General features: G+C 40.3%; 1 protein-coding gene across 1 annotated transcript in view; it reads left to right on the top strand.

The window, feature by feature from the left end:
- The window catches only part of UNC79 (unc-79 homolog, NALCN channel complex subunit), a 97,616-nt gene extending 81,766 nt beyond the window's left edge, over window positions 1–15,850 (top strand). Inside the window, exons 45-51 of the mRNA XM_072427677.1 lie at window positions 961–1,050; window positions 1,144–1,319; window positions 2,156–2,342; window positions 2,901–3,098; window positions 5,095–5,172; window positions 11,491–11,532; window positions 12,618–15,850. Of these exons, the coding sequence (XP_072283778.1) occupies window positions 961–1,050; window positions 1,144–1,319; window positions 2,156–2,342; window positions 2,901–3,098; window positions 5,095–5,172; window positions 11,491–11,532; window positions 12,618–12,818 (972 nt within the window). The 3' untranslated portion in view covers window positions 12,819–15,850. The remainder of the gene's footprint in view (window positions 1–960; window positions 1,051–1,143; window positions 1,320–2,155; window positions 2,343–2,900; window positions 3,099–5,094; window positions 5,173–11,490; window positions 11,533–12,617) is intronic.
- The last annotated feature ends 6 nt before the right edge of the window (window positions 15,851–15,856 follow it).

The raw sequence follows: 15,856 nt of genomic DNA, 5'->3' as shown, positions 1-15,856 counted from the left end.
CATTTGTGCTTCATTGTAAATGGAGAGAATATTAGGGGACAAATATTGGAATTGTCATATAAATAAATAAAATATCAGTATACTTATTTCATAGACAGATCTTGTGTGTATACATATAATATATATATAATTTATTTTTTTAAATAAAATCTTTGTTTTAATTACATGTTTTTTTAATTGATAAATAATAATTAATTAATCACTGGCATTCTGTATTACACCATACAATGCAGGGCGATCATGGCTGGTAGGAGGGGTGAGCAGGGTGCTGTGCATTGTTTACTGAAAACAATACAACACCAAGTCTCAGTACCCCCATAGTCTTGCCTAGACAGGGTGCATTCATGACCACCTTAGGTAACACCCATGTGTGATTCAGAGCCTCCATGATTGAAAGAACTGAAATCCAATGAATGAAGCAGGCATCCGGGGGCAGACAGGCTTGGGGGGGGGACAGATAATGCTGGTAATCCTCCAGCCATGAAAGGAGGCAAGGTCCATCTGACCTACTGCAGCTTCTAATGCACAAGAAGCTCACTGTGTGCAGAGAAATCAATTTTGGTACTGGAAAGAAGCCGGTACAACTGTGCAAAACTGAAGGGGAGGCTGGAGGGCTGATTTAAAGAATATGTAAATCCCAACAATTACCTTATTTTTTCTTCTGCTTGGTAAATGTATACTTGAAAGTGTTTTGTTATATCAGTTCAGTAATTGCAACAATATACCAGTTGATCCCACCAAATACCTGGAGTGTTCCTAACTTTCCTAACGCTGCCCAGTTCTACTCTGCAGAGTGGAGATGATTTCTGTAGTCCAGCAAAAAAACTCATTTTACTACCAGAAAAACTGAAGAAAATCTTCCTGTTTCCCATGTACTGCTTAGATTCTTCATTTTGTCCTGGTATTAGGCAGTTCTTTTTTGTAGTCGAGCTGGTGATAATGGGATGATTTGTGTTGTAGTGTGGGACAGCCGCCATGGAGTGCACCCGCCAATACATCGGGGACATTTTGGACTTCATTGCTGATATGCATACATTAACCAAATTGAAGGTAAGTGTTAATATAGCAGCACTGGTAAATGATGGCTTCCCACATGCCTTGGGTTGGCATTCTGTATGATCTGATTCTCTCTATTCCCTGCAGAGCCACATGAAGACCTGCTCACAGCCCTTACATGAAGACACGTTTGGTGGTCATCTCAAAGTCGGCCTCGCACAAATAGCCGCAATGGAGATAACGCGAGGAAACCATCGGGACAATAAGGCTGTTATACGATATCTGCCTTGGCTCTATCACCCACCGTCAGCCATGCAGCAAGGGTAAGAGAGCCAGCACAAGACAAAGATTACCATGATCTGTAATAAGGTGTACACTGATCCACCAGAACATTGAACCCACTGACATGTAAAATTCATTTTTAAATTACAATGGCACCTGTCATGGGAATCAGGGGGTGTATTAGGCAGTAAGTAAACGGCCAGTTCTGGAAGGTGTTTCTTTGGAAGCAAGAAAAATGGACAATTGTATTGATCTGAGCGACGTTGACAAGAGCCAAGTTGTGTTGTCTGGATAACTGGGTCAGATCAAAGGAAAGGTCTTATGGGTTGTTCTGGATACACAATGGTTATTACTTATCAAAGGTGATCAAGTAAGGACGACTAGAGAGCTGGCTACAAGGACAGGGGGACATACAGGTCACTGATTCACATGGGTTGGGGATCGATAAACTGTGATCAGATACCACATAGTATGATGCACTATGGGAGGAAAGCAGACAGGCAGAGATATTTAATTTCAGATATCGCAGGCCACCTTCTTTAGAGGTCTTGAGTCCATAGCTGAACAGGTCAGACCTGTTGTGGTGACCCAACAGTCAGTGTATTGATTTGTGTTTTTGGACTGAGTATGAAATGGTTAAAACGCCTGTTTGCTTTACTTCCTCATCCAAATTTACTCATACCAACCAACCTATGAGTAATGTTTGGGTTGACAGATCCTTTAATCCTTCCAAACAATTTTGTTTTGCAGTTTTATTATGATTTTTAGACCTTACATAAACTACAAAAAATCCAGAGATGGAATCAGCATGGCATAAAAAGCATATAAACAACTCATTAGCTTTTTTCCTAATCTTTCATTTTTTTTTTAAAATCAGGCCTAAAGAGTTCATTGAGTGCGTGTCACACATCCGCCTCCTGTCCTGGCTTCTTTTGGGGTCTCTCACCCATGGAGTGGTTTGCCCAAACACCCCCTCGCCATGCATGCCAATTCCTCTAGATGCGGGCTCCCTTGTGGCCGATCATCTCATCGTGATTCTTATTGGTTTCCCTGAACAATCAAAGGTACTGTATATTGTTTATATATTATGATGACATTGGCCTGGCTGATTTTCCTACTTAATTCTGCCTGGCAAAATCCCTCAAGAGATAAAATACATCCGTGGGATTTACCTTTTTACCTTCCAAAGAATTTGTATTTATCTGAATACAGTCCTGACAGTTACATTGCCCTGATGTATACCACAAAAGAACTTCTCTTGCTGGCTGAATGAAGCATATTAATATATATATATATATATATATATATATATATATATATATGTATATACACTTCCTGCCTATGTGACACCCACACAAAAAATAGGGGTACACAATGGCACAAACAACAATACAACTAATGCAACCATTCCCGTGCTATCCAGAATGAAATAGTTTCTGCTAGAGAGACTTTAATTATTTTTGAATTCCTATTCTTCATATTAATCACTATTTGTTTGGAGAGTTGTTGGTTTAAGATGTTTTTATGACAGGTACACTTGAATAAATCAACCTTTATCATACTTTTACTGTGCAAAATATGAAATGTGTTTATGTAGTTACATGTTTTAATCTAACCTGCAGACCTCAGTGCTCCACATGTGCTCCCTCTTCCACGCCTTCATCTTTGCCCAGCTATGGACGGTGTTCTGTGAGCAGGCCGCTATTGCTCCCACTGTTCAGAACCAGAATGAGTTCAGCTTCACAGCGATCCTGACAGCTTTGGAGTTCTGGAGTCGCGTCACTCCCAGCATACTCCAGCTGATGGCACACAACACTGTGGTGAGTATGATGAGATCTTGCCAAGGGGAGATGGTGATGTCCCAATTCTAAATAGCTTCAACTTACTAAACTATACTCAATATGCATCAATAACTTAGTGCTTCAAGACTGTAGTCTTGAAGCAAAACTGATTTTTCTGGTCTGGATCACTAATCACTGGGATTTTGTTACAGAGAAGAAGTCACCAAATCCTAAAATATTAGTTCTGGATATAATAATACAAAATTCAGATACCCATGGCATTATGAAATGGAGTTGTAAAGTTCAAGACAAATCCTAACCCTTTTTATGTGCTTGAGTCTCATCTAAGCTTCAGCCAAATCGAGAGGAGACCAGTAAGAAATAAACTTCCTGAGTTATAGGAGTAGAAAAAAGTTTATTGCAATATTCTACAAAAATAGGTGGTTAGGTAAAAGGTGTAAATGCAAAGCTTCCATAAATAAACTCCACATTAGGTTGGATGTATTTTTAGAGCTGTAATTTAACACTTTCTAACAAGACAAATTCTCAACATTTACCTTGTACTGCAACACCTCTAGTACAAGTGCTACAAGTCGTACAAATTGGAAAATGATTTTAACGTTGGACCTTTTCTTATTTCATATCAGTACATGGGGATGATTCACTATGATGAATACTGCTTCTGTCTTGATCTTGAAATAGAATGTTATTGGTCTTTTCTCAGCCATACCATTCTAATCTCACCATGGACTCTATCTAGACCTTGTCTTGTCTTGGTGTACTCTTACCACTTTTGTAGAACACAGAGGGAGCCACTTCCTCCCAACTATATATATGGTGCAACGTTAATGGTATTGCATGATTTTTTAGGAAAAAGAGACCGGTGAATAAGAATAGATCACAAAGGCAGGGTAAAAGGGAGAGATACCATGAAGGTCACAAGATAAAGAAACACTCTTGTCCACTTTTTGTCATGGCATCCATCAAACCCCTAACATTTTATCTAGGTGCCCCATAACTATGGAGAACCCTTTGTCCAATATGTTGTTGTTTTAGAAAAGCCCATCTCCTTCTCTAGTCCTCTCATCTTCTACCCATGGTATCCCTTATTATTACCTTCTTTCTCTGATGCTGAGCTTTTCTGTATTTTAATTAACATTCCTCAGACCCTTCTGGGTCTTTGTTTATCAAACATTTAAAATGATCCCGGGAATTTGTAACAATTATTGTCTGAATGCTCTGTATAGGGATTGATATTGTTGTATAATGTTCTTACTTTTTGTTCCTGTTTGTTTCTGTTGTTCCCATTCTTTTCTCCAATAAACATTCAAATATGAAGGAAAAGTATAGAAAAAGTTTAGTTCAGGGATATTTGGAGTTACCCTTGTAACATTCACATGAAACTAATGTCCCCTTGGGCAAGATTAGATGTTGTAGCCCTATGAAATGGGGGCTAAGGGTCAGAAAAGAGGCTGAAAGGGTCAGTTTGCTCACCTTATATCAGTATTTATAAACCCAATAACTAGAATAATGACAACACAACCACTTTACTCTGCTAGCAGCTTAGTTCTAGATGTATGGACACAGAGTGGTTGAAATGTATGTGTACAGTACACTATTCCATGAACAAAGTCTACAGGGAAAGCTGTAACAAGGACCCAGATGAGCTGCTGGAACCTTTTATTATATATGTCGATGCCATGATTTGTGCTGCCACTGGCTTCCTAGAGCTCCAAGGCATGGCCCATGCTTTCTTTGCCGTTAGGCCCGCAAACAAGACCTGGCTGTCAATACTTAATGAGCCGTGTATTCTTTGAGACCCTATCTGATCCTGTGATATAAACAGGTCCAGGTATCTATGAAATTAAGTTCTGCACTAGTTCATTTCATGCTGGTGTTCTGAAAAGGATACCTAAGAGATCCAATCAAACTGAAGACTTGAGAGCTATAAATTGATTGAGTTTATTAGTAAAGTACTAGCTCTATGGTATCCCTATTACTCATACCCTTAGAATGTGTGTTTTATCACTTCCAGATGGTGGAGATGGTGTGTCTGCATCTGATCAGCTTAATGGAGGCTCTGCAGGAATGCAATTCCACGGTTTTTGTCAAAGTAAGTTACATGCTACCACATAAATCTCTGCTTTTAGACATATTGTTGCACATGGGGCACCGACAGCTTACATTTATAGCACTTAGGCAGAAATCAGTTATTCTGATTGCCGGGAAGCAAACAAAGAACAAAAGAGAATTCCAACAAAACACATTAATCATAAAACTTAAAGGCACACTGGCATAGCATTAATTGCAAAGGTTTTATTGTTTATTGGCTTGCATATGCATCCCACAGTGAAAAAGGAATACACCTCTGTGCCGCTAAAGTACCTGATTTGGCTACCATTGGGAATGTTTGGTAGAAGGAACCCCAGAGCTGGATGAAAAGTATCGCACACTGGAATTCGCGTAGCAGAGGGTATTTGCAGGTTTTAAGCAGTACAGAAAGAAATGATTACCCAAGGCAGCTCAACCGGGAGCGGTGGCTGAAGGACCCCTTTTGACTTGAGTAGGGACTAGGTCTAGAAGGAGGTATGCATGAAAATCAGAACCTTTGGAGTCCAGACTGAACTTTGTTTTAGAATCTTGTCATAAAAAGTCAATAAATTTCAGTGGTTCAAAGGGTTCTATGCATTAGGATCTATTATTGTTGAAAAAAGCATGTGGTGGGCTGATACAACTAGAAGGATTCCGAGGTATGATCTCTCTGGATAAAGGCAACTAAAAGTTTCTGTATGACAGCCTAAACAAATTCAAAATCCCATTATCATGTGATGCTCAAGCCTCAAGCAGAAAATATAATACAGGGGAAAATAAAACTTCTCGTGTCTGAGCCAAATCCTCCTTTGGCCAGGCCATATTACCTTAGGCAGCCCACTACACCGGTATCTGGATCAATAATACAAATGCTCTTCACAATCCCTTAGAATCCAGTAAGTATTTCATTCCACAATAATAAACCCTAATGGACTGGGGGACCCTCTAAACCCACAGTAGGTGTTGGCTGCTTATAATACAAGATTGTAAACAAAAAAAAAACCTAGACTTCATACATTCTTTTTACGTCACTTTTCTCCTTGCATACCTAACATCAAGAGCTGTCACTGTTTACATTGCTGTATTCAAAGCATTGGTGGAGTTTAAATGGTAATTTTTTTTAGGAACAAAAATGACTGTGGCGTATTCAGGGTACATTTTTAGCAGGTTGTAATGATTATTTACAAAGTTTAAGGAAAGTTTGCAGTAGACATCAGCTGATAGAGAGGGGATCAGATGGTTGTTCTCTGATGAAGTGAAGAGCTGATGGTTCTACTCGGATGGAAAAGGAAGCTGATGGTCCTACTCTGATAGAGAAGGAAGCCAATGGTTGTTCTATGACAAAGAGAAGAGCTGATGGATCTATTCTGATGCAGAGAGAAGCTGATAATTCTACTCTGATGGAGAGGAACGATGATTGGTTTGCTCTGATAAACAAGGTGGTGGTTCAGCTTTGTATAGAGAAAAGCTGATGGTTCTGTGCTTACAAGGAGAGGGGCTGATGGTTCTCTTCTGATGGAAAGGAACCAAATAGTTTTCTCTGATTGAGAGAGATGCTAATAATTTTAATTTATGGAAATTGGAGCAGATAGGTCTGCTCTAAAGAGAGGGAAAGTGATGGCTTTTCCCAGAAGTACAGGGGAAAGCTGATGGATCTCCTCCAATGGAGAGTGGAGCTGATGGTTCTTCTCTGATAAACAAGGTGGTGGTTCCGCTTTGTAGAGTCCTGCTGTGACGGAGAGGGAAGCTAATTGTTCCTCTCTGATGAAAAGCAGATCTGATGGTTCCTGTCTAATGAAGAGGGGATCTGATGGTTCCTCTCCGATGAAGAGCAGATCTTATGGTTTCTTTCTGATGAAGAGCGAATCTGATGGTTCCTTTCTGATGAAGAGCGGATCTGATGGTTCCTCTCTGATGAAGAGCGAATCTGATGAAGAGCGAATCTAATGGTTCCTTTCTAATGAAGAGGGGATCTGATGGTTTCTCTCTGATGAAGAGCAGATCTTATGGTTTCTTTCTGATGAAGAGCGAATCTGATGGTTCCTTTCTGATGAAGAGTGGATCCGATGGTTTCTTTTTGATGAAGAGCGAATCTGATGTTTCCTCTCTGATGAAGAGCGGGTCTGATGGTTCCTCTCTGATGAAGAGCGGGTCTGATGGTTCCTCTCTGATGAAGAGCGGATCTGATGGTTCCTCTCTGATGAAGATCAGATCTTATGGTTTCTTTCTGATGAAGTGCGAATCTGATGGTTCCTCTCTGATGAAGCGTGAATCTGATGAAGAGCGAATCTGATGGTTCCTTTCTAATAAAGAGGGGATCTGATGGTTCCTCTCTGATGTTTAGCAGATCTTATGGTTTCTTTCTGATGAAGAGCGAATCTGATGGTTCCTTTCTGATGAAGAGCGGATCTGATGGTTTCTTTCTGATGAAGAGCGAATCTGATGGTATGGTTTCTTTCTGATGAAGAGCGAATCTGATGGTTCCTTTCTGATGAAGAGCGGATCTGATGGTTTCTTTCTGATGAAGAGCGAATCTGATGGTTCCTCTCTGATGAGGAGTGGGTCTGATGGTTCCTCTCTGATGAGGAGTGGGTCTGATGGTTCCTCTCTGATGAAGAGCGGATCTGATGGTTCCTCTCTGATGAAGAGGCGATATGATGATTCCTCCTTAATGAAGAGAGGATCTGATGGTTCCTCTAGTAAGGAGCGGATCTGATGAAGAGCGGATGATGGTTCTTCTGAAATATAGGCGGAATGGTAGTTCTAATGGTACAGAAAGGAAAGGTGATTCAGCCGGATTTAGAAAAGGTTCAGCTCTGAAGAAGAAGGTTCTCCTCTGATGTAAAGGAAGCTAATAGTTTTCTCTGATGGAGAGGGAAGCTGATAGCTCTTCCCAGGCATAGAAGGAAACTGATTGATCTACTCTGATGGAGGGGAGAGATATTTGTTTAGCTTTGTGGCGAGGGGCTTGATGATTCTTCTCTGATTGTACGAAAAGCTGGAAATTATTTTCTCTGATGAAGGTTTTGGAGGGGGGCTATTAATTGTTCTTTAAAAGAAAGGTAGACCTAAAGCTGCGTAGACACGTCCAATTTTTATTGTTGGAAATGAACGACGAACAACCGATTGGCCAAAAATCGTTCGTAAAAAAGTAACCAACGACGCCGATGAACGAGGATAGTAGTTGGAAATGAACGACCGGACCGGCGGATCGGATTGGACGACGATCGTTGACCATCTATCCTGTGTACGGTCGTTCAGTGATCGTGCATGTTCTGAGCATGCGCGATGAACGAACATTTGATCGATACTGGCTGTATTGTGTATGTGAGTGTATGTGTGTGTATATATATATATATATATATACTGTGTGTATATATACGTGTGTACAATATCTTTGAACGATCGTGTCGTTATCTGTATGTACAGGATCGGTGCTATACGATCCTTCGCAGATATCGTGCAGGATCGTTCGTCGTTCGTTTACAAACGATAATAATTGGAAGTGTGTACATAGCTTAAGGTTTAGCTTTGTGGAGAGGGTAGCCGATCTTTCCTATCTGATAAAGAAGGAGAACTGATAGTTTTGCTCTAATGGAACAATGAGTCTATTGTAGTACTCTGTTGGATACCCAGCACAGGAATAATATCACAGAAAATTGATTTTCCCTTTTATCATTGTATGTAGATATCTTCACATAAATGGTCATTATTAATCGTGGCACTACAATTTTTTTATTGGGCTGTGAATTGTTTGTATCACTTGAACAATGCAAACTTTGAAGCTGAATGCTACAGCTAAATGAACTTGTTGGTGAATTGTATGACCAGCTACAAACCCAAAACCCAGATATCTGCAGTTCCTAGCATACAAGCACTCCTACTCCCTTAGCATTTTCAAAGGCTTTTGTATGGCGGCTTTTTGGCATATTTATGTAAGGGCTGAAGCACTTGAGCCTGAGAATGTCAGTATGATGCAACAAAACACTTTATCTAATTACCCTGAAAGCTTTTTCTCTTCCATGACATGATGTATAGGAAGCCTGGGTTCCTTTCTAGAATGGAATGAAAGGTGACTCATCAGATTGAGTCAATAACAATTATCTTGGGGCCAAAGATTTAGAAGTGTAATTGCAGATCTTGATAATGTTAAAAGGACATAATTGCATTCATATTCTGGAGCAGGGATGGAATAGCCAAGGGATAATGAAGCAATGGAGGTTGAAGTATCCCGAGTAGAGCTGCACAATGCACTGCAGCAGATGTGGATGGCTGGGCATGCAAAGGAACTATATGTATGCCTAAGCCCTTTCAGGTGGTGGCTCAGATGGGGACCGAGTATAGTTGACTCATAATGTAAAACATGGTCTTTTTTTTTTGGCCACTGGGGATTATTGGAAAGAAATCATAGTGGACAGGCAGCTTTATCCTCAGTCAGTTACAGTTAAGAGGCACTGGATCCAAAATCAGCCAACCTAAGGCTACCAAAGAGTCATCGCAAACTTTTTAACATGGCGAACCCTTGAAATATCTTTCAGGTTTTCAGGCTTTAATTACTATAGCATTATACAGCTCAGAGTATATTAGCATAATGGTTTGTGGGAAGAATGTCACCAAACAGATCTCCAAAAAGATCCTTGGTGTCACTCACACTGACCTGAGAAGTGCAAACTGTTCATTGCTCCAGGGACCCCCAGCATCTTATGGAGGGATCCAGGTAAAGCTGCGTACACACGTGCAATTTTTGTCGTTGGAAAGGATCTTTCACGATCCTTTCCAACGACAAAGGACTACACGATGCATGAACGGTGCTGTACATACAGCACTGTTCTGCTCTATGGAGAGGGGAGGGGGAGAGCGACGGATAGGCACCCTGCTGCGCGCTCTCCCCCTTCCCTTGCATTAGGATCGGTCGTCGTTCATCATTCGTGGATCCGCCAGGACGGATCCACGGACGATGAACGACGCCGACTGTACACACGCCAGAATCTCGCCCGATATCTGGCCGATGCCGATTATCGGGCAAGAAAAATCTGACGTGTGTACGCAGCTTTAGGAAACTCTGCATTAGAGAATAGTTACTCCAATGGGGCAGCTCTGAGATGAAAAAGCCACTAGATGACATCTCAGACATGTGGTGAAGAGGAAAAGAATGGCAAACGGATTATTAAAAATCCAAATATGTTTATTGATCATAACAAAACAATACAATGCATTTCAAGGGAAGTTTCTTTACAGGGAAAAAAAACAAAGTAGATAAGTAGGATTTTGGGAATGCAAATTATTTCTCGTATTTGATTTAATGAAAAGAAAGCTTGTTCTGAAAGCATTTGCCCATAGCTCCCTCTGGCATGTCATGTGACCAATATCTAGATATTGGGAATGGGGTGAGAGCAGCATAGGGGACTCTCATCTCTAAGAGCATGCTGTTCCTGTTTATCCTGCGAGTTTTCCAGAAAAAATGTGGCTGTGTTTTATTCCTTAAACTTTCCAACATTGCCATTGCCAGTCTGGTATGCTGACGCTCTGGTTTCATTTTTCTTTTATCTGAAACAAATAAATGTTTATAATTAGGAGTTGAAATGAACACACTTGTTCCAGGTCTGAGGCTGAAAGTAAGGAAACCACAGACTCAACATGATATCCAGGGCATTTAAAATAGGGTTGGTAATAGTAATAAGCAAATCCTTTTTTTTAACAGCATAACATTATTATTAAACTGTATTTCTATGGCGCCAACATATTACGCAGCGCTGTCTGTACATAGGGGTTGCAAATGACAAACATATACAAACTTTGCCCAGACTTTGCCCAGAAGAGCTTACAATCCAAGAATCATGACTTAAGTGCACTTTAAAACCACTCAGAATTTTATAAATTGAGCACCGTGTGTCTCTCACAGAAGGTTTCCTTCCAACACCACTAATCAAGGAACTTGCTTTGGAAAGTTCTCAGCAGTTCTCCTAATAGCTTGCAGTTTTTAATGGAATTAGTTAGCCGGTAAATAGCATTGCAAGGGAATCAGTTTTGTTGCTAATTATGAAGAAACTGTAGAGAATGACTATCTGTCTTTCTCCAGATCGCATTATCCTGGGGGATGAAATATCCTTTCTGTAATTGAAGTTTTATAGTTTGAGATTTCTCCTTTCATTATACTGAGCCTTGTTTATTTATTTATTTATACACTTTCCACAGTAACCAATCAGATTCAAGCTTTGAGAATTTGGGCAGAGCTTTGAGATTGGTTGTTTAGATGCAATGAAGATTGTTTTTGTTTCAGACCATTCGGTGCATCGTGCTGTAAGTTTCTAACTTTTATTTCCTTGAATTTTCTTTTAAGCTGATACCGATGTGGTTACCGATGATCCAATCAAATATAAAGGTAAGTTCCAATATGATTATCTTCATCCACAAGTCAGACATTACATTATTACTTTACCATTTTGATATGACTTTCCAGAACTATGACCAGGTTTAGACTTTACATATTCCTAACAAGCAGTAAATCAGCTTTAAAATCTCACTGACCTCTCTAGCTACAGGCACTGTGGAGCAATTCAGTTCAGTACACTGCAATCCTTATAGCTCCCTTTTAACCACATAGGAGTGGTTGGAAACCATTTTTCTCACATGGTAACATTCAAGTTGCCTTTTCCTGGGACACAATTCTTGGATGCGACATGTTCAGCTAGCTGCCTCCATTGACCCAATGACCATCAGCTGAGCTTGGTTGCATTGCGGTTGTATCTAGAGGACTGGAGATGGCTCATAATTATTTGCAGTGCAGTGATTTACATTCATCAACATGACAAAGCATTGGTCAGATGTTGTGGTTGACTCTAAAAACTGCTTCCAGGCACATATAGGGGCACCTAAGAGTGCCTAACTGCATGGTTTTAGACCACAAGTATGAAAGGGGCCACGGCTGTCCAAATGAGAAGCAGCACTTTGCTCTCTCCCCTCTTTCCTTGTGTCTGCTGTGTTAGAAAGGTTGAAGGCTGCTAAATCATTACTGGGAGGAGGGCAGAATAAACCTAAATCTGAAGATTATTCCACATGGGAATCTGAGCCTCCCAAGACTGAAGAAACTGAAATCCAATGAATGAAAGTGGTGGGTCAAGGACAGTCAGGCTGGGGAGGAAAGTGCTAGATGATGCTGGATGCCCTCCAACCAGGAAATGAAATGGGCTTTGTCTGATTTGTAGGTTCTAGTGCACAATGAAGGGGAGGCTGCAGGGCAGAATTAAATATTAAAAACCAAACTGATAATGTTTTTGCAGAAAAATTTAAGGTTGATTACTCCACAATATCTGCACCTCCAAAGGTCAGTGAGAGTTTTAAAAGTCATGTGTTGTTTTTTGGCATATGTCAATATTTGAATATCCGTAACCCGGTCATTGTTCTTTTTTAATGTAAAATTAGAGCTAGATCTTCGATTCTGATCTTCCATTTCAACTTTCTTTTCAGCATTTATCAGCAGGGCTGCAGCTTCGCCTCCAGGCCATCCAGAACAATGCCAACCAGCAGAATCTGCGGATGCTGCAAGGCTCGGCTCAGATGGCGCACAACTCAGCCGTTTTGCGGAAGTGGCTGCAGTGCACTCAATTCAAAATGGCTCAGGTGGAAATCCAGTCATCCGAGGCTGCCTCACAATTTTATCCTCTGTAACATTAAATTGTCCAAAGGATGTTAAGCATGGACGTTGATGGCGGCAGCACAAATGTATGCCCGATGGGGTTAGATTTTTATCAATGGTTATAACCAAAATCAGCATAAAAAACACCAATTGTTTAAGAAGCCTTCAAGCTGTGAGTATAGTTCAGGGTTATTCTCGGGGGTCTCTGAACAAAAGGAATTTTATTGAGCACCCGGAAACTCTTCCTTAATTTTCTTCATGCTGCTCCCTGTGCTTAGGTGCCGTCCTCCTTACCAGTAACGGCTGGGAATGTCTTCTTCAATGTGTCCATGGTAAAAATGCCGAATATCCAGTCTACTCATTATGACTTTTTATGACAAGCTGCCAGGGGTGTAGTTCAGGCAAATATGGTACAATTTAGTTCAATTAGTGTTTGCCTAGACAGGAGTTGGTGAATGGTTGTTGATTGGCACATGCGTTCAAATGCAAAATGCTGTATTTGTCCCGCTTTGTCTGCAGTTGCAATGCAATACCGATCAAACACAACCTCTAAGCCGTCATACAACAGGAACCAACAGCACAATATGATAGAATTTAGTCCAATTAGGGTTTGCCTAGGCAGATGTTGATGGACCAGTACTGATAGGTGCAAAAGGTTTGACCTGCTGTGGCTGCAATGCAAATGCATCTCAATAAGAATGCAGAGAAATGCAATGCAGGTCAATCACAACCTCCAGTGGGAACCTACTAACCAGCATGCTATGTACATTTCAAATGCAGGAAAATGACGCTTCTCTATATATAAGCCCTTAAAATGCCAAAGAAGTGCAATTTACTTTGTTTTTCATTATTAGTTTTAGGATGAGAGTCTTGTAGTTCAGTCTGTTATATACACTGCTCTGCATAGCAGGTTGTCATCAAATGATAAAAATAGCCTTTATTTTGGCAAGTATGCTGTCCTTTTCCATCACCAGCACTGGCTTAAATGAAACATCAACCCTTGGCATTCCCTCCCTCGCCAAAAATAGCAACGTTTGATGGGCCATTTCAAGAGAACTGATATTTGGGTAGATAATGGAGAGCTTAAATATCATATTTCTGTGGAATAACTATTTAAATAATAGCAGAAAAAGAGGGATTTATTTTAAAAACTATCCCCCACTTAAATATATATTTCTTGTTGGGAGGGAAAAATGAAAAAAAGTGTCTAGGCATGAAGTCACATGACCTCTGGTAAAGGAAAATCTGACTATGATTGCCTAGGTCAGCATCATGTGACCACAGGTTACCATTTGGGATCACATGACCAGCAATTGCAACATTTTAACCTTTTGGTTATTTATCTATGCATCTTAGCAAATCATAGCTTTATTTTCACATTTAAGTAACTCCTTGCTTTAAATACCCTGCAATTTTATTTCATTATTTCTTAATCCACCGTGATCTGCTTACAAGCAGCCTTTTAACACCCGCCGATTTCTCACCGTGGCTCCCATCTCAAAGAGATGCATTCTGGGTAGGTCCCGAGAAAGGAGACGAAACTCGCAGCGAACATCTGCCTGTTCATCCAGCATGAAAAATATGACAGATGGAATTCTCGACATATTATTCCTGCTGTAATTCACTCCTGTAAGACCTGCTTTGAATATTAATCGCAGAAAACCACGGGCCATGTCAGCGGGAGGACAAACCTTTTAAAGAATATCCCAAGCAAAATATTTATTACAGAAAAAAAATATTTTTGTATTCTGGAAACATTTCTTTTTATTTAAATAATAGAAACACCTAACCCCACTGTAATTACTGAAAACAACATTTTCTCCATTATTATTAAAAGACAATTATGGGGACCACTGCTGTGTTGCTGCGTCTCCTCCCCAGATAAACATATCTGAACCCCATAATTCAGTGGGTAACACTGCTGTGCTGTATATAATAAGCTGGATATGGTGGAGGGAGCACAAGTAAACATTTTCCAGGGGTCAAGCTCTAAAAAAATAGGGCTCTTCTAATATAAAAAATAGAAAAATATATTTTCTGTACAGTGGATTTATTTAGGTAATTCATCTGCTGCTGCTGCACTAAGGAGAGTTACATGTTACATTCAATAAGTGCCATAGAACGGGCCAGATTTATTAAAGCTCCCCAAGACTGGCGAAGATAAACTGTCGTGGGAGAACCTGGGTGATCCTGGAAAGGACCTAATCCAGGATTGATAACATTTGCCAATTATTAGCAGATTATTTTTACAAAATCCATTCCTGGTTTTCTGGATCACCTAATTTCTCCCATAATATCCTATCTTCTACAGTTTTGGAGAGCTTCAATACATCGGGCCTATTGATTTAGAATTGTAGCATTTATCAGAATGAAGTGAAACAAATATATATGTTCAAGTCCTGAACCTTATATGAAGAATGGTGAGCATCCTGTTTAATGACGTGAACTCATTCAGCTTGATGGATTGGAGGAGGAGAGGAGTTTGCTAAAGTATCAAAGAGGGAAGGGCAGAGTGACCATCACTGGTTTTAATGCAAAATGACAAATTTTCCATTTCTCCCCTTGAGCTTGGACCCCCAGTGGGGAATAATCCACTCATTCATTCTTTAGCTTTTTTCTATATACAGTATGATTACAATGATTAGAATTTTGTTAATTAAAAAAAGCACATTGAGTAAATTTCCTAATGAATGCCTACCATAAATTGTGTGGGCTACTTAAAGTAGAACTAAAGTTTTACTTTTAATAATTTGGGATCTGGCGGGGCATTAGTGCAGAAGGGGACAGGCGATGTTTTTCCTGCCCCATTGCTCTGCTGTATGTGCATTGGATGCCAGCATATCCGGCAATTCCAGCTTCCCCTGCACTTGCCGGGACCAAATGAACTTCCATGCACCTGTACATAGCGTTATCCCAACCCGGCCAATCAAGATGGCCAAAGATCATATCTAGGAAAAGAGGAAGGAAGAAGATGGCGGCAGCCTGTGACGGAATGGAGGCAGGTTAGTATAGCGGGGTTATAAATCTCCTTCCTGGAGGTAATTCAACAAATAAAACCTTAATAAAATGG

This window comes from Pyxicephalus adspersus, chromosome 12 (assembly GCF_032062135.1).
Source record: "Pyxicephalus adspersus chromosome 12, UCB_Pads_2.0, whole genome shotgun sequence".
Lineage (NCBI taxonomy): Eukaryota > Metazoa > Chordata > Amphibia > Anura > Pyxicephalidae > Pyxicephalus > Pyxicephalus adspersus.
Note: the sequence above shows the minus strand (reverse complement) of the source record. Positions and strands in the feature narration are given on the sequence as shown.